Source organism: Oryzias latipes, chromosome 12, assembly GCF_002234675.1.
Source record: "Oryzias latipes chromosome 12, ASM223467v1".
Taxonomy (NCBI): Eukaryota; Metazoa; Chordata; class Actinopteri; order Beloniformes; family Adrianichthyidae; genus Oryzias; species Oryzias latipes.
The window spans coordinates 8,921,924-8,940,698 of NC_019870.2; the positions used below are offsets into that span (position 1 = coordinate 8,921,924).

Sequence of the window (18,775 nt, forward strand, 5' to 3'; positions counted from 1 at the left end):
TTTTTCTTTAATGGACTCTTTAAGGACTCACTAAGACGGCCCCCGTCCACTCACTTGATCTTTGGTTTTTGATGAAGAAAAGCTTCAGACGCTCTTTGAAGGTGTTTTCGTTCACATAAAACTCCACCTGCACTCTGTACATTGGAGAAAAGGAGAGGAAAAATCAAAGCCATGCAGATGCTTCTCTAAACTCAAATGTTACAGCAGTCATGAATATTCATGCTGCTCTTTTTCTAATTATCTGCCTGATGAGAGTTAGTCATTATCTACATCTTCCTTTGCTCTCAAAGAAGGGATTACAACAAAGCAGACTGTCTGAACCGAACACACCAAAGAGAAGTTTTTTTTTTATCACAGAGCAACACTTTAAGCTGAAAATTTATGTCCTTCAAGACTCTAAAAAAAACGTTTTTCCCTACATCTACTTTGCATATATATTTTAGTCTTTTCCTTTTTTTTCCTTTTTGTTATTCTACTCCAAAAGTTTAAATCCACAACTTTTTAGGTTTTGCAAAATTCTCTTTAAGAAACATTATCACTTTAATAGAAGTACTTTTATATGTAATAAAGGTGTGAAATAGGACTATATTAAATTGATGACTTTGTTTCAAGTAATGCGTTGGTCTTTTATTTTGTAACGTCTTTTATGTTTACTGGACGTCTTTCAGCCCAACAATCAATTTCTCATTAAAAAAGTGAAGAAAATACATTGAAAAATATCAGATTTTTTGAGTCAACTGTGAGATATGAAAGATTTCCTCTATTTAAAGTTTTTGCTCATCTACAAGAATTTCCACAGTTTCTTTAAATTTGAACAGAGAGAAAAAATACAGATGTTTTTGTCAGCATTTAATCTAAGGAAATGATATTGTAGCTACTTTGAAATGTATTAAAATAATCTTTAATTCTTTAATGTTGAAAGGAATAACTGTGTTTTTTTTACATAAATAGCTGTATAATTTCTGTCGCTATGATGAACTGCAGCAGCCTTTAAAGTACACCTCACAGCCTTAAATCAGATCAATTCTTTACAACACTTTCCTGATTCTTGATGAGAAGGAATGAGGAGATTTTTAAAAAAAGTTTTTACTTAAGCAGCTTTTGATCAAAAGGTTAACGTTGTCAGACAAAGACTTTAAAGGCAAAAAGAGGAAAGCCGCAGATTTAAAGCACAGTGTGTTGCTTGACTCTCATGATATCATAATCCTGAAAGTTTCTCAGCTCTCAGAAGAGGGTGCAGATAAGAAGAAAAAAGAAACCAAAAATTAAAGTAATATTAGAGAGGTTGAGAGGCTATACAGGAATTCTTTAAACTGTGAAGAAGCCCATGTTTTAACGGGAGGCTAAACTGTCATGGTTGGACATTAGCTGTACATTCTAATTTCTTTCATCCATCCACCCTCTTTCAGTGTCATGGGGTTGCTGGAGCCTATCCCAGCTACTGTTGGGAAAAGGTGGGATACATCCGAGTCAGGTCGCCAGTCCGTCGCAGCGCCTCACCCACTCTCACATTCACACCTAGGGGCAATTAAGAATCATCAATTAACCTAGGAGGCATATTTTTGGAATAGAACATGCTACCTATAAACAGAAAAGTCTCGCTGATAGGCAAGAGTGTTAACCACTACACCACAGTGCAGCCCTTCCAACCACTTTTCAGATCCATGTGATGTTTAAGCTCCAGTCAAGAGGTAAAAATGTCTCACAGGGAACTCAAAGAGGACACTTGAATTGCTGCCATAAAACAAACCAACACCTCCACCCACTCATGTATGTCTGCACATAATGATCGCTGTAGTAGTGCTTAATCAGTTACTGCTTAGCAGACAATTACAAGACAAACCGGTCTACTTATATTTATGCTGCAGAGCCACCTATGCGTTCCAGCTAATGATGATTGTCTTAAGCAACTAATTGCAGCGGGGAAAAAAAGTTGCAATCAAGTTGCAGCTCTGAATGTGATTCCCCACCCCCTCCACCCCTCAGGGGTCTTCATTAACAACATGAGAGGGATGGTGTTCTGAGAGCAAACATTTTCAAACCAGAGTTTGTCTGAAAGCAAAGGTTTGAACACTAATTTCTTGATTTCTTCATGATACACATAAATCACACCACACTCAAGAATCAACAAGTGCTGCATCAGAAATATTTTGTAGCTTCATTAAGGAGATTATCCTGTTAAATTTTGAATAAATGAAGGAAACGGGGAGATCTGTTTTAGCTTAAACTGCACAGAGCACATTGTTCCCTCTTCCTCTGAAAAGCAGCAGCTGAAAATTTTCTCGCTGAGACATGACAATTACCAATCCCAACACCTTAGGACGTTGTCACCTTCTCCTGATCGGTGCACTACAGAGCCCTACCTCTGCCCGGCGTCACTACCAAACGGCTCTGACCTCCATGTCCCCACAGACGGACTGATCCAGGTGTGAATGATGATCTCGGGATCCATCCTGCAGGGCAAACGCAGCTGCGTTGTGCAGCAAACCCTAAATCCTACAGCGGAGCTTGCAGGAAAAACACGCCTCCATGCAGCTCTAAAATGTCACTACTATTAGAAGATCAGTTTTGAACTTTTGTGGATAGATGAGAAACACGCAGACAGGCGACGATTAAACCAAGCAGTAAAATGAGACACTTCAATGCAACAATTGTTCATTGAGGGGAATTTTAATATTTTTAGAAATATGAGCAATTCATTTTTTCCCTCTCCCTCTCTTTCATGCGAGGGCCTGTTGCCACAGCAACAATACCATGACAGGAATAACCCTAACTGATCCTGTTGCAGCGTGGTTCCTCTTCAACAGCACCTGACAACGCTGTAAACATCTCCAGTAACATGCTGGTAGATTAAGAGAAAGGACGCAGAGTATTGGTTTAGCCGAGGTGAAAGTTTTCACCTCTAAATAGATGCTTGACAGCAAAGAAAATGGGAAAGAAACAAACCTTTCCCCCTGAGCCCTTGCACCTTTTTGTCAGCTCCAAGTGTGAAAAGTCTGGCCCACTAATTTATAGATGGCCTCTTCCATGAGTCAGTGTTTTTGAAATTGCCGGAAGAGGCCACTCCACTTGAACCCCTCTCGCCCACACAGGTACAGCCACTTAAGGCAGCTTTCCAAGATACCTTGCGAGTTCTTTGCAGCATGCTGCGACCTCTGCCTGAAAATATGCAATATTTCCCTCCTCAGTATTCTGCTATAACAGAATCCCACGTTTACCTCATAAATGCCTCACTTAGAAACAAGAAAATGATGGCATTTAGTGTAGAAAAAAAATGTAAAGGCTGCAAATTGCAGGGTGAAAAGAGAAAATCACAAGCACTCAAACTAGACCTTTTTATTTATTTATTTTTGCCTCTACATTTGCTTTTGATGAAGGAAAACTTGAGCAATCTTCTGTTTAGATCTGACCAATTACATTTGCAAGTTCAGTGGCAACAGGGGAATGTCCGCTGTAAATATAACACCAGGCACCGGTTCGCCTCCATCAATACTCAGTCAGCGGGAAAGAGGAGGTAGATTCAACAGCAACAGCAGGACAGAAAAAAGGGATAATCACCACCTCAACAGAAGCTGCAAACGTAGGCAGGCTCATAGAGGAATAGAAAAATAGTGATTGTTGCAAGGACAACTGAGGGAAAGGTCAATTCTGACTAAAAGCTTTGCCTGAGCTTGTTTTTATTCGTTTAATAAAGAGGGAAATGACAAACATTATAAATGGCTAACTCTTTAAAAAAAAAGTTTTCTACTGCAGCAAGCACCTCAGAAAGTATGTTTGATTATCCAAATCGCCACAAAAAGAAAGTATGTTGAGCTATTTGTCAAAAGCCTGTTAACTGTGACTGCTCAAAGTCTTCAGAAAAAACAGTTTCTCAAAAAACATTTGATCTTTGAAGAAAATCGGACTGTGGAACAATTCAGCAACAAACTTTGAATGAAGAAAAAGAGCAGATTACTAAATATATTTGGAAATTAGATGACAATGTTGCTTTCCCTGTTTTCAGCACCACGGACAGCACCAAACCCAAAGCGCAAACATTGTAGAAAGAGTTATAAGCTAACTTTCTTTGATTAGGGGCCAAAACTCAACTTTGCCACAATAAAAATATTAAACGTACAGAATCTCTATATTTATAGATATAAAAACATTTACTGAATTCCTAAAAAAAAGACAGAAGTATTAGATCAACAATAGAAGAAAAGATAAAAATGGTGTTAATTTGACTAACACCAAAAGTTCCTAGAAATACTCAATATAAAGGCTGTTTGTGATGTAAATAAATGAAAATTTATTAATTTGGTATCGCAATATGAAATTTCTGATAGGTAGGTGACATCCACGCAAAGATTTATGATCTATATTTACAATGTAGGCCAATGTGCCATTTATAAATAACATTATTTTGAATTTATTTATTGGACTGCTCAATGGCATCTATTTTATTTTTGTAACTTTATAAAGGAAGTGGATAAAATAAGGACGTAATGAGTACCGGTACTTTTTTCGTGTATTAGTTCCGAAATCTTAATGTGTTTAGATTAGCTTCTGTTTTCTGATCTTTTTGGGTAATTAATCGAATCTACAAGTCTTGCCAGATTAAACGGTCAACAGAGAAGTAAATTTTAAGATTCCAACAGTCCAGAATGGCTTAAAGTCCTTAAATCTTGTCTAAGAGCACGTTTCTTCTCCTCTGCCTACCGGTCGTCGTTTGGGAAGTTCTGGTCCCCGAGCAGCAGGTCTCTGAAGCGGAGGTGGAGTGGCAGCGGAGGCACCTCACTCTCCAGCTGCTCCATCTTCAGAGCAGAAATGTCCAAGATGACTCCACTGCTGCTGCTGGTGGTGGTGGTGGTGGTCTGGAGTGGAGCTGGGAGAGAGCTGGGGGGAGGAATGGAGAGCAGAAAAGTAAAAGGGGCAGAAACCAAAAAAAGGAGGAAAAACTGTTGGGTTAAAGTGAGGGAAAAATAGAAGAAGAGAAGGTAGTGAAGGAACACGGGGAAGCAGAAGGGAAACATGGGATGAAACATGTTAAGACATAAACTTTTGTTTAAGAAAGCACGTGTTTGGATTAAAAGAAAGTATTACTACCAACAGAGAAAAGGCAACAAGTGAAAATCTTTTAGAATATTTCTGTTATGTTGCCCAACTCATTTAAACCTCCACTCCGATCACTTGATTTATTGTAAAAGTGTTCCCAGTGGTCCCAAAATCAAAAAACTTGTGTTTTTAACCAGAGCATCGTTTCTGGAGAGCAGCAGTAGTTCATTAGAAATTTGCCTCCGAGTTGTGGGCAGCCCCAAGTAAGCCAGCACTCATTTCCCATCATCCCTTTGTTTATTGAGTCGCCCACTAGCTTACAGCTCCTCACAACCCCAAATAATCATTAAGCGGTGTGACAAAAATGGTGAGTAATGTTTGAGCTATCCAGCTGTACAGTTTTGAGCCAGATGTCAGCTCAGACAAGGGAAGCAAAGATGGGTCTATGGATCTATTTTGTCTGAAAGCAGATGCATCGGAATGGAGCAGACTGTACCATCTACGTCACATTTACAAGTGTCATTCTTTTCATTTACTCCTGATTAACAACGATTGGAATAAAGAAATTCTCAAAAATGCAATTTTAATCTTGATTTTTTTATATATATGTTGTCCTATACATGTTCATGAGAAAAAAACAACAAAAACATTTGTTTTTAATTGTGGGTCTTTAAAAATCCCCAAATATAACCTTCAGAAATCAGAAGAATTGGAGACCACTATTTTTATCTCCTTTCTTGCATCGGTAAATGTTTGATTCCACCTTCATTACATCTTAAATCAGCGAAAAACAAATTTCTGCAAATGCAGAAATTCCCATCCTCTCATTATTTACCATCATGACTCAAGTGTTCGTGGCTTTGTGTGAGGATGGATGCTGCTCTCAGTCTCCTAGAAACACATCATCATCACCACTGACACTGAAGAAGGAAAAAAAACTCGAGACATGTCTCACGTACTTTCCCTGTCACTCTCTGTCCTGAATTAAAGTAGTCAAGAGATATTTCATAATTGATGATGGACATATCTCCATAGTGCTTTTCTGAAATCCATCTGTCTTTTAAAAGCAAACTCAGCAGCAGAGAGCAACTCTCATCTTTCCACGACAGAGAAATTGATTTGAAGTGTTTTATAAAGTTTAAACCTTTGGAAGCTGTTTTTAAAAAGTGGAATATTTGTAGATTTTTCAGCTATTTTAATAGATTTCTGCTTTTGTTTACTAGTAAACAGCTGAGCACATACACAGTGATGACAGGTGGCTGCATGAAGCAAACTGATACGCATCAGTAATTTTAATAAACAAAATATTATTTTGTTAAATAAAGTTTTGACTGTTTTCACTTATCAACCCAAAGCAGCTTCACCTGGAGGTCAGGTGGGGTGGAAAGTTTGCCGTTGGTGCGCCTTACCGGGGCTTGTGCTCGCTCACGGTGCCATCATCGTTCACGAATGTCTGATTGACGTAGCATTCGCTGCACATTTTGGCCGGAGATCCGGCGCCTCCGTCGGGCTGCGGAGCGGAGCTGGTCGGCGTTTTGTCCCCTTTAGCGAAGTCGACTTCTTGGGTTAATTGCATCGGAGGGCTAACTAACTGTCAGGCAGATGTGGACTCTCGGAGGGAAAGACGGCCTCTCAGACAGATGATTAACAAAAAAAAAAAAATAATTTAAAAAAGTGTACTTTGCACTCCGGTTGAGTGATCTCACCTATACAGGTGCATTTTGGAGAGAAGTTTGGGCCAACCCACGCGGATGCAGACAGGGAATGAGCATAGTGATGCGGTCTAAGGAGCCTTCAGAGGGAGGCGGATGGAGATGTTTGACTGTTGAAGACGCAGAGCACAGGTCTGCGGCGGAAAACATGACAGCTTCCCTGTCGGAGCGGCCACATTACTGTGGAAATGCCGCTCAGGTTTTTCATGATCAATGCAGACCAGCGCCCTCTGTCGGCGAGAAAGCTCTTCCAAGGTTTTGGCTCCAGAACTTTGACTTGAATGTACAGAATAAAACTTATCATTAAAAGATAACTAAGAAAAAAAAATTTGTGAACACAGAATGTGCCACTCTATTAACCTTTTAAATTAATTATTTGCATTTTTTCCACTATTTTTAGGGCAAAGTAAATTTCAAGTTTTGTTTGTTTTTTATCTCCCTTTTCAAATAAAATGTTTTTCAATCTAAGAACTACCAGTTTTATAAATAGAATTTTCACCCTTAGTTTAAAACCGTCATCTTTATTTCTTACTTGATTTCTGAAATGTATTAATTCTTTATTTCTATTGAAACAAAGCCAATGAATGAATTAATATATAAAAACACCCAATGACCAGTCACAGCTGTTTTGGGTACCAAAATTATTTAAAAAGCACTCCCTACTTAATTGTTAAAAAAATGTTTTTGTGTGAATTTATGTTTATTTAAAGGCTTTTAAATTTTAAGTTTAACCTTTTTATTCTTTCTCTGTTTTTGTATGAATTTTAGGTTAATTTTCGTTTTTTTAACCGCTCTTTCATGATAAATTGACAAACTGCACTTTGTGTTTCAACCACAGATAATTCACTTTTTTCTAAAACGAGGATGGAGCTTCATTCCCTTAGCAGACAAAAAGAGAAAAGAATAATACATTTCCAGGAATGACACATAACATTACAAATATTACATAACACAAAAGTATATTTAAAGGCCATAGAAACAATAAATTCACCTTTTTTAATTTATTTTTAAAGATACACATGGTATTCTATTATCAGTGATACTTGGCTACAATGCTTTGCTGCATGAAACACCTCAAGGACAAGTGACAAAAAGAAATAAAATAAAGAAAAATACTTATTTAAACCACCTAGCTCTTATTTTGAAAAGATAACTGCAGAAGTATAAAAGAGATGTGGGTGAGGCAATGAGTCACAGGGAAGACGGTGACACAAGGCTGAGAGTTTCAGGGTCATGATGGATGTTTGAGATCGACTCAGCGTGAGCTAGAAAGCAAGATCCCGCCTGGAGACACATGCAGACGTTCTTCATTCCTGCTATGAATAACACAAATTCAAACAAATCTTTGAAATGCTGAAAGGCAAAAAGACAACCATTGTCTTGTAATTTTCAGGGTTTTTCTCTGGACTTCAGTTGAGTTTAAGCAATAGTGTGACTCGAGCATAAATAGTTTCAGTTGATGCGGGGGCTTTGGTTTTTGTGGATAAAGGTCTTTATAAGCTTTGCTGCTAAAATCAGAAAATTATCCAGAAGTCAGAGCTTTTGCCTGAGTCTTTGCTGTCTCCGGCTGGTGTCAGCAGCCTGTGTTCTGTCCTCATCTGACCCTGACCTGTCCATCTATAAGCAGACTGAATCAAACATTGGATAAAAACTAAAGAAAAATGTTCCATCTCTTGGCTAGTTTTGTAGTATAAAAAAGCTTTTTTTGTATGATTTCCACCATGTTCTGTCATTTACAAAAACTAAACTGACTGAAGAGGGGGAAAAAACAGAAAAACACTAGATTTGTTTTTTTTTCTAAGACTGATACTTTTTGTACACATTTGATTTTTTTACCTCTAAGATACTACTAAAACAAAAACGTAGAGATTCCTTGTGTCTTAGTTACTCAGGTAAAACTGTCACTTCTCCAGCCATCTGCAATCTTCTCAGCATCTGAATGAAATCTTTAAAAAAATTGTTATCTGAAAAATTGACAGTAATTTCATAAACTCTATTCAAGGGGCACTAATGCACACAAATATAAATGTTCCCAAAATACACTTTCTTACTTTTTAAAATTTTTTTTCTTAATAATAAAAGGTAAAACATTATCAACCAACTTTATTTCAGTGACTATTTACGGCAACTAAAAATCCCTTTAATCACTGAGTAAGATTATTTGTTTTGGGGAATTTGGGAAAAAAGATTTCTTTAAACCTATTGTTTTTTTTTAAATCCTTTTTTAAATCATTTTTTGCCAAATCCAGAAAATAACAATAACCATTACAGAGTATGCAGTGAATTTGTAAAAATCTGGCATAAAAATGCTGCACTTTTAGTTAATTCCAAGTAGGTCTGACTTTAACTGTCATGTGGAGATGTTGAAATGCCAGGAGGATGAAGGCATTGTGGTCATATTCTGCATGATGAAGAACTTGATACCTTCTTAAGTAAATGGTAAAGGGTGACAGAGTTAAAGGAGCTCCTGAACCTTGAGATTTTAATATTTAGACCTTTTTTGTGTAGTGCTTCTCACCAAAATAGTACATTAAACTCATCACGTCCTCAACAAATGGATTTGGGGGCTTTTTACAACTCGGGTTTCAGTCTTTTAAAGATGAATAAAATCCTGAAACAGCTGTTTAGGAAATATATCCCTACATTAAAGCTAAATGCATAATATTTCTGGGAATTCATGTTCTCTCCCCCCCCCCCCCCCCCCAATTCATTGCATTTATCACTAGTAACAAAAAGTATTGATAGATACAAATCTTGTAGGCAAATGTTTAACTTTTGTGGTAAAATAATAATCACATTGAAAACTGTTTGGAGTCTTCACATCGAAACATTTTTGACTTTTACTAACAAAATGATTTATCAAGAAAAAAATCTAACAGTGAAGGTTTTTTTTAGAGAAAATAGAAAGAAGAAACTGCAGGGTAAAACATATTTGGTTGTATCAACAATTAATTTTTTATTTCCGTTTTTTGTTTATTATCTGTATTGAGTTTTCTCTTGCCCCAAATAAGGTGTGGTTTATTTATCAGAAAAATACCATAAAATGACTTGTTGCAGTTTCCAAAAGTTCTTGTAAGTTTATATGCTTAAAATAGTAGAGCTGAAGATGCTGATCCAGTTACATAACTTGAAAAAAAAAGTACTGATAACTTAAGCAAAAGCCCTTCAAAGTGGGACCGAAGAATTGTGGGTCAGTCGGCTCCTTCTGTGCTCACTGAGGCCACAGCTGAGATGTAATAAGGTCCTTCTCTGAGGTAAGTCTTCAGACGGAGGTAATGCTGACTGCCCAGAATCTCTGCTGCTGTGGAGGAACCAGCCAGTGAGCCCACCAGTTCAAACTTGGAGTCTTTGGCCTCCTTTGTTTGACCAGTTGAGCGGTCCAAGAGGAACTCCATGAACCCTGGAGTGCTCATCATCAGCCTCTGACCCCATGGCTGAGTGGCAATGGCCTGGAAAACATGCAGAAACATGAGAGCTCTCATTTGCCATCAACTATGTTACCAAATGAATCATTTTACTCAGATGTAGGGATGGGTACCGAGCCCCGGTATTGAACGAGCCCCGGGGCAACATTCCGCAGAATCGTTTAGATCAGACCTCAACGTTTCTGCTGTCGGTACTCGAGAAGTCGCTTTTTTTTGTGTCACACAAGATATTCGAATATTGCAGCTCTTTCCTCCCTGTGCTGGCGGCTCTTTGTGGTTTAGTAACATAACTATCATGTTCTCAGACTGTCGTGGTGCCTTTAATATCGTCAGAGCAGGCAGGAGGAAGAGAGCAGCGTGAGCACGCAGAGGGGGCGTGTCTGCAGCTGTGAACGCCGACCAGTTTGTTATGGGATGGAAGGTTTTACTGGAAAGACAGTCAGTGGTGATCTCGTAGGGGACACGAACACCCAAAAACAAAAAAAAAGAAATGTATCCCCTAGACTAAATCCACCCATTTCTGCGCAAAATTATTTAAATTTGCTGGAGGGGGGGGTTGCACGCGGGGGAAAACAATGAACAGGTTGGAAGAGCTGCTTCCTATTAAAAAATAGTTTTCTTCCATAAAATTAATATAATTTATTATTGGGTTTACTGGATTTAAAGAAAAATACAAATAGACAGGAGTCTGCATCAAATTGAATTTGTTTCCATCATCTCATTCATCTCAACTCTGGGTGTTTGACAGACAGAAAAGTCCTTTCAAGGTTGGGGAAAATGGACAAAAGATCAAAGGAAACATCACGCTCATAAAGAATAAAAATAATTAGATTAAATACTTAAATAAATACCCTGACAGCATTTTGATTCAATGCAAGTATTGCCAAATGAACTATCGTGATACATCGTCAAAAACGTTTTTTCTAACACATCTAGTGTTGCGGCTCCCTGTGCTTTCCTCTCAGTGGGAAACTGATCTAAATGGCTCTTTGAGAGGTTTAGGTTGCTGACCCCTGGTCTAGCACATCCACGTGCATTCCAGGTTTGTATTGTGACATTATCATGTATAAAGTAAAATGTTTTGTTGAAAAAACAACGTTGTTCCATAATGAGGAAAAAAAACACTTCATGTTCTTAATTTGTTATTTATTTATTTTTCGTCCTCAAAAAGTATCGATAAGAGTATCGTTAAAATACCGGATCGATAAGCAGTACCAACAAGACTAGTAGTACCGTTAAAACCGTAACGATACCCATCCTTACTCAGATGAGGTTTGTGTTTTGCATGTAGAGAATAATCTGGCTCCAAAGAGGAGACTTACCGTGAATATTCGCAGAGCCGCGCAGTGCAGCTCTGGAAAAGGCTGAGTGCTGATGCTGCGAATCATCTCCATTGGCTCTTTAGACAAAAGGAGAAACCAGGACTCTGTCAGGGCCAGTAGGTCTTCGGTTTGCTGCTCTGGCTGCAAAAAAACAAGTGAAAGCCTGTGACTAAACAAAAACCAGCAAAGACAGAGGAAATCCTGAAAATGAAAATATGCTATAAAAGTTACCATCAGTGTCAGAAGTTGGGAAAGGGCGTCCAAACTGCGCACTCTGAGATCTGTAGCCCCTGAACTGGCAAGCTGGCTCATCCTCAACAACACAGCCTTGACGTTTTCCCCTGTAGACCAAAAAGCTTTTAGCAAAGCATCTGGGAAAGTTTAGGGAACAATTTCTGCAGTTCCAAAAGTATCCCTGATATTTCTGTTTCCTACATCTTCATTTCTAAAGCAATATTTCCAGTAGAAATAAGATAAATGCAGCGTTAAACATGTCTGTTTCTCTGGTTTGATCTGCAGATCTTAGTCGCCCTTCTTGGGAAAATAAACTATCACTCATTTTTAAACTAATCAGACAGAGGTATGAATAAATCTGACATGGATGCTTTAGCTACCCGTTTTCTGAAGAACCTGCTTCCCCTCCACTGTAGATCCAAGTAATCCCAAAGTATCCAGGGCCACTCCGATCATTGCCGGGTCCGTATCAAGAGCCATCTCAAACACTTTGCTCTGGAACACCGGGTAGGACTCACAAACCTGCTGTGGACTGTCCATAATGGCCAGGTTTCCAAAGAATTTCACCAAACCTACAATGACATTGTAAGATAAGATTAACAAACCTGTAGCAACCTTTTTTTTCCCCAATCAAAAGCATTTTTCGTAAGAAAAAAAACGTTTACCATAAATCTATTTTCAACATATTTTCTTTCATAACAAAGTCAGATTTGTCTTTTTAAGGAGAGGCTAACCTGGAAGGTAGAGGGAGGAGAAGGGGTCTGTCTCTGCCCCTCTGATCATGTTAGAGATCTTATCCATTATCCCCTGCTGAGCCAAATACTGTCGGCCATGTTGACTGTGAGCCAGTGAGGTTACCATCTCTATGGCTGTGGCCCTTGGGAGACAGTAGAAAAGCATGTCTGTGCGTCAAACAGGGAACAAACTACATATAAAAAGGCTTATACATTATTCTATACTTTTAATTGAAAATAAAAAACAATCTCCACCTAATCAGCACATCATCACCGGTCAGTTCACTGAGCAGCAGGGAAATAAGGCCAGTGTTGGCACAGTAACCAAGAGAAATTGGAGATGCTGAGGAGATTTCCACCAAAAGCTGCATTGAGAACCAAAAAAACAATTAGAATCATAACTTCTTGTTAAAAAGTAGATGAAAAGTGCAAGACAAAGGAGATTCATGGTTTCCTTCCCTTATTTTAAAATTTAATTGTAATAATTATTTAACATTTTCGAAGAAAAGGTATTTTTTGACCTGAAAATGTGTTGAAATGTGAGCATACCTCATACACTCGGTATCGAATGATGTCACTTGTACCCATCACTTGTTTTATCACTTTAAGAAGTTCGCTGTGGAATAATTTGTCCAATCCAGGTTTGGAGTAACTCAGTTTAGACAAAGATTTAATTGCCTAAAAGAGGGGGAAAAAAAGGCATTTAGTAAAACCCTGTTGACGAACCAAAACTCACTGAGGTCCTTTAAAAGGCTGAGTGCTGACCTGTTTTGCCACAGACATCTTTTCCTCTCCGATGCAGAGGATAACAGCTTTTAGAATGTCCTCGTTGTTGAGGATTTCTGTGGCGGCGTCTGGATGATCCACCATTCTGCCAATCTGACGAATTACCAAAAAACAAAACAAAAAAAGTGGTGTTTACTTATTATGGGAAGCTGTCTGCAATGTTTGGGTACAAACAGCTCATAAATATACCTGAGTTAAAGCCAGAATCTTCACGGTTTCATTTGGATGGGTCAAACCTCCCTGCAGCTCTGTCCTGTAGTTCTGGACCAGATAAAGAGGGCTGAGGGCCATCAGGATCCGGTCCAGAATCTCCACACAAAGCTCCACTTGCTGCCTATAAACACAAATCAAAAAGTGTGGCCGAAATTCAGAGGGCCTTGTCAAAGATCAACAGTCCACACTAAGTTCCTCTTTGTCCTTTACAGATCACAGCGAGAAAACAGGACAAAACTTTCAAATACTTTGCTGAGCAGCAGATGTCAATTCAAAGTTCTTTCAGGAAACAGCAAGCGCAATTCCACACACAGAAATGCTTTTATTGTAGAAAGTAACAAGTAGGCAAGGCTTTTTTAAAAGTCACATTGGACAGAAAATGGAAAACACATAAAACTAAAATTCAAGAAAAGCAAAACACAACAAACATCTTTATGACATGCTTAAGGATCAAAGAAAAAGTTTGTGCTAATTTTCACATAAATGCGTTTGACCTGCTGCTTTCAGTTTGTCCGTTTTCTATACTAGGCTTGTCTGACAGATGATAAAACAACCTGAGAGACAGATTGTACTGCTCCTACTGTAGTCCCTCCTCTTATTCCAGTTTTACCCCAACTCAATACAACCTCACTTCACTAAATAACAAACTTTCACATTTATTTTCCATCTTTTTGTTCAACTCAGGTGAATTAGGTTGAAAGCTAATTTTGAGTCACTGTTAGTCCTCACTTTTTGTCTTGTAGAACTCAAATAACAGTTAATTTATATATTATACTTAGTCTATCTTTCACACACCTAGGTGTGGGAAATTTGTTCTCCGCATTTGAGCCATCCCCTGGGGGAGCGGTGAGCTGCAGACACAGCCGCGCTCCGGAAACATTTGGTGGCTTAAACCCCCCAGTCAAACCCCTTAATGCTGAGTGTCAAGCAGGGAGGGATTGAGTCCCATTTTTAAAGTCTTTGGTAAGACTCGGCCCTTACAGGGCGGACACTTTAACCACAAGGCCACTGAGCTGGTAAATAACTGATACTGTATTTATCCCACAATGGGGAAATTCTTCTCCGCATTTGACCCATCCCCTGGGGGAGCGGTGGGCTGCAGTCGAACCGCGCCCGGGAGTCAGTAGCGTTAAGGGCCTTGCCCATTAAGGGTCTTGCCCAAGGCCCCTCACTGGGTGATGTGAATTGCTCGCCATTGATATGGTAATTGCCTGATTACCATTGTTCATTCCCCTCCGGGAATCGAACCCTGGATTCCTGCGTGGTAGTCTCTCACCTTACCAAACGAGCTACCCAGACTACCGCCACATTTATTTTTATCCACGATTTTTTTTTTTTTGGTCAAAGTTATCCTGAAATTATATGTAAACTCAAGTAAAAACTCAGGTAAACTCAAAAAGATTTCTCTTCTTGACAAAGAGGAAAAGTTGAAGTGACAGAGGAAACTAAGATAGTAATGGAAAAGAAAGAAGACAAAGATTATATATCCATTAAATTAACAATAAAGTTGTTGTTTTTTAAAACAAACAATAAAAACAAGGATTTTTTTGTGCTCAAACAATGCTTTTAAAGCATTTAATTTCATCTACAAAAAAAGGCAAACTTAAACATGAAGCCCGCTGGTATTGACATTATTTTTTCAGATAATCAAACATCAATTTGTAGATCATGCTGTGAGCGGAAATAATTGGGATGTTCCATTTCATTCTCTATCTTTAATTCTCACGTTGCTAACATCTTTATTTGAAAACAAGTTTAAAGTGAAGAAATAATTTTCTTTTATTTTGCAAATGTAGTGGGTGTCTCGTGCAGCTTATATCTGAGGAATTAAACAAAGAAAACGTACACTGCTTTAGATTTTTACGGCAGCAAAAGCTGTAGATAATTAGTTTACATCATAAAATAAACGGTATCAACCTCATTAAGTTTTTTTTTTCTTAAAAAAAACCTGGGAGATTTTTTATTTCCAAAAAAGGCTATTTTTAATGCTGTTTATTTTATTTGTAAAAAGAGAACAAAATAAAAGAGTATAGTAGTACAAAACTCTCTTTAGAAACATTTAGCCTAAGCATGCTAACTAGTAGCATACTGTAAAAATATATGTGTAGTTTACTTTTTTAATTTACAATTCACCACACAAACGCCAAAGCCTGCCGGACTGACTCAGCAGTTAGCTAGCAGCAGTTTTGGCAGTTTCTGTTAACATTGTAAACACAGGACCGAACCAACCTGTCATTGGAGCTGAGCAGAGAAAATATTACATCCAGACGTTGTCCGCTCACTGAGTCTCTCAATGCACTGACAGATATAGAAAGCAGCGCCGTTTTTAAGCTCTGTAACTCCTCAACTGGATCTTCTATTCTGGAGATTTCTTCCAGCAAACTTTGAATCAAAGCAGCCATGACTGGCAGAGACGTACCCGTCTCTCGAATATGCGTGCGCCTGCGCCTCTTCTTCGTCATGGTTAGTCGAAAAAGTCGACAAGAGTGTTAAGCCATTAGCGCCACCTGGTGGAGGGAGGACAACACAACAACCACTCAGATTTTAACACCATGTAATGTATTTTGATTTTTTATCAACAAAAAACCCTTGTACTTTATTTTACTTGAGGAATTTTGGTTTAATCTATTTGTATATTTGTAAATACCCCTTAAAATGAGCCATAATGTTTCAATTTTGGAGCTAAAACAATGCAGCGACGAACACTCGCAGTCTGTTTCAAGTACAAAACAATGTTTATATCGCAGTCTTCAATTTTTATTTCAGCTTCTAATCTCAGTCATTTTAAAGTTACCCCACATATAGAATGTCAATTAATCTTTAAAGAATTGTTCAATTACTTGAACATTTTTCATTCAAGCATTTGTAAGAGACAATGTTTCTTCATCCTCTGTGTGCATGATGCAGAAACTCAGGTAGGAGCTGTACTGCTGATGAGGTGTAGAGTTGCAAGCTTCTAGAGTTTCTATGACATGGAAAACCCTCTCTATCCTCTACTATTGTTTTCCAGCTCACCACAGTCTCACCTGTGTTACAGATTAACACTGAAGAAGCAAATAATGCGGGTAAGCATAAGAGTCTTCAGATGCTTAAAGCGTTTTCAGGAAATTGAATTTGAAGAACTGTTTCATTTCAAAATTTTAGATCTGTTTGTTCAAGCTGCGTACCCACCAGTGGTGTTTCCTGCTTTTCAACGTACTGCTCTTCCATGCCTTGCTGTTCGGGGCAGATTTTGTGGAGGAGTACCTCCTGCAGCCCACGCCAGGGGTTTACACTGATGCCATGGTTACTGGCGTGAGGGAGAAAGCAAGGAAATTGGACCTGAGCGATGCCAGGGAAAACATTTCCTTTGAGTACCCTATAACAAACGCTGAGGCTTGCAGAAACTCTGACCTCTTTCTTCTCGCTTTGGTCTTCAGCTCTGCAGGAAACATCTCCCAAAGAGACGCTGTGAGGAAGACATGGGCAAACCAAACCCTGATTGAAGGCTTTCCAGTGAAGACATTTTTTTTCTTAGCGCTGTCTGACACTTCTGCTGCGCATCAGGAGCTCCTAAGTGAATCTGAGCGTTATGGAGATGTAATCCAGGCTTATGCTGGAGCAGAGCGGTCCCTCCATGGCTCAAAGGAGAGGACCGTGCTGGCTCTCCGCTGGGTGATCTCCTTCTGTCCCCTGGCACGATTTGTTCTGCTGACCAAGGAATCTGTGTTTGTCAACCTTCCAGCTCTTGGCAGCTACCTGCTCAGACTACACAGACACCCAGAGGATCTGTACCTAGGCAGAGTGATTCAACAAGACCAACCTAACAGGGACCCTAAGAGTCCCGGGTACCTGCCCCCCGCTCTGTACCCTGCCAAATACCTGCCCGAATATTGCGATGACACCGCCTATGTGCTGTCCCAAGATGTAGTCCGGAAGGTGTATGTGGCATCTGCATTGGTCCTTGCGCCCGTGTCCGCTGATGTTTTTGTGGGTCTCTGTGCTCGGAAGGCTGGTGTCTCCCCAACCCACAGTGCTAGGTTCCCTGGAGATAAACACATTCATTACAACGCATGCTGCTACCTTTACCTGTTCTGCTCTGCAGGCATGAGGAGCCACGAGTTGGAAAGAATCTGGATGGATCTTGAGCAGAAAGGTGGAAGATGCTCACTTTTAAAGACATATTATGGACTGGTGTACTGTAAAGCTCACACGTACATAGATAAACTCCTTAATCCTCATTGAAAAGAGAAATGGAATCAAGGTGAAAAGGGTCAAAGTTGACTTTAATTTGATGGAACTGTATAATTTGATGGAAGTGTATATCGGTAATTATATTTTTTGTTGTTCTCCTGTGTGTAAAGTTATGTTGTGTAAAAAATTATTCCAATAAGATAGTGTAAATATAAAGTCTTTCTGAAGACATCATTAAAATCAGGATTTCTGATCATATCCATTCATGCCTTGATGGAAACTTACCTGTAATTTGTTTTTAGACAAAATAAACTTTAGGTTTCAGAGAAATCATATTTTTTTTGTCTACAAAGTTTAAATTTGTTCCCTGTTAAAGATTCTGGAACAAATTCATTATTTACAAAAGTTTGAGATCGATAGATCGATAGATCTCAAACTAATGCACTATTGAATAATCTTGGGTCAAAACAGTGTAAACATTGAAGATTTGAACTGAAGATCATTACAGGTGTTTTTTTATCATTTCATCACAAAATCCCTTTTTTTCTATGTTGATTAACAAGGTAGAGGTTAGCTATAAACAATTATTTCAATAAAAGTTCAATATGCAGACATTATCAAGTTTTCTAAAGACTAGACTTTTTTAACCTTTATGTATTTTTGTATTAAGCCTTAAATGAACTCACTTCAAGCCTTGAAGGTTCTTAATTTTGGATTGATTAAAAAAAGGTCTCCTCCTGAAACTTTTATTTTTAATTTTGGTCCCATTTATGATTTTAGAAACTTTATGTGGTTTATTACCATTGAAAATACAAAGCTTTATATGTTCTTAAAAAAAGGCATTCAAATGACGAAGTTGTGATTATAGGTATTATGTACAACTGCTAGTTTTGGAGGCTTTATTTTGTCCTGTTTTAGATGATTCAAGATTTTTAAAACTGCAAATGAATGCTGTTTCAGCATTTGGTACTTTCCCCTTATCCTTAGTTATTGCTGAATTTTCTGCCAGTATCAGTGTTAATAAAACTTTTATTTTATTTCTTTTTTATTAGTTAGTTTTTATGACTGTGTTAAGTTTAACACATTTGCTTTACTTTACATCTCACTCTTTATATTTACCATTTATTTTATTCTACACTGAC

The 18,775-nt window shown here is 38.4% G+C and overlaps 3 protein-coding genes across 7 annotated transcripts in view; 1 reads left to right on the forward strand and 2 right to left on the reverse strand.

Annotated features, from left to right (window-relative positions):
- The window catches only part of LOC101161907 (potassium channel subfamily T member 1), a 31,997-nt gene extending 25,041 nt beyond the window's left edge, over positions 1 to 6,956 (reverse strand). Inside the window, exons 1-3 of one of the 5 annotated variants that reach the window (XM_020707576.2) lie at positions 6,444 to 6,949; positions 4,699 to 4,875; positions 55 to 134 (exon numbers count right to left, since the gene is read on the reverse strand). In XM_020707576.2, coding sequence (XP_020563235.1) covers positions 55 to 134; positions 4,699 to 4,875; positions 6,444 to 6,610 — 424 coding nt within the window. In that variant the 5' untranslated portion in view covers positions 6,611 to 6,949. Of the gene's footprint in view, positions 1 to 54; positions 135 to 2,363; positions 2,629 to 4,698; positions 4,938 to 6,443 lie in introns of those variants that run through there. The other 4 variants (XM_011481581.2, XM_011481583.2, XM_020707579.2 and 1 more) reach the window with 4 other exon arrangements.
- Positions 6,957 to 9,668: 2,712 nt separating this feature from the next.
- Positions 9,669 to 15,937, reverse strand: psmd5 (proteasome 26S subunit, non-ATPase 5). Its single transcript, XM_004074573.3, has 10 exons — positions 15,690 to 15,937; positions 13,437 to 13,581; positions 13,227 to 13,340; positions 13,011 to 13,139; positions 12,717 to 12,826; positions 12,462 to 12,604; positions 12,108 to 12,299; positions 11,725 to 11,834; positions 11,494 to 11,634; positions 9,669 to 10,195 (listed from the first exon to the last, which is right to left on the reverse strand). Exons 1-10 carry the CDS (start codon positions 15,920 to 15,922, stop codon positions 9,938 to 9,940), a joined length of 1,575 nt encoding a protein of 524 aa, XP_004074621.2. The 5' UTR covers positions 15,923 to 15,937; the 3' UTR covers positions 9,669 to 9,937.
- Positions 15,938 to 16,214: 277 nt separating this feature from the next.
- On the forward strand, positions 16,215 to 17,912 carry LOC101162144 (putative UDP-GlcNAc:betaGal beta-1,3-N-acetylglucosaminyltransferase LOC100288842). The gene has a single exon (XM_020707386.2). The coding sequence runs from the start codon at positions 16,743 to 16,745 to the stop codon at positions 17,682 to 17,684; it is 942 nt and encodes a 313-aa protein (XP_020563045.1). The 5' UTR covers positions 16,215 to 16,742; the 3' UTR covers positions 17,685 to 17,912.
- Positions 17,913 to 18,775: the final 863 nt, after the last annotated feature.

Coding starts and splice junctions, on each gene's coding strand:
- psmd5 (XM_004074573.3), bottom strand. CDS start 15,922: ATGACGAAGAAGAGGCGCAGGCGCACGCATATTCGAGAGACGGGTACG. Junction 12,827..13,010: donor TTCGATACCGAGTGTATGAG/GTATGCTCACAT, acceptor TTCTCAATGCAG/CTTTTGGTGGAAATCTCCTC. Junction 10,196..11,493: donor CGGCTCTGCGAATATTCACG/GTAAGTCTCCTC, acceptor CATGTTTTCCAG/GCCATTGCCACTCAGCCATG.
- LOC101162144 (XM_020707386.2), top strand. CDS start 16,743: ATGGTTACTGGCGTGAGGGAGAAAGCAAGGAAATTGGACCTGAGCGAT.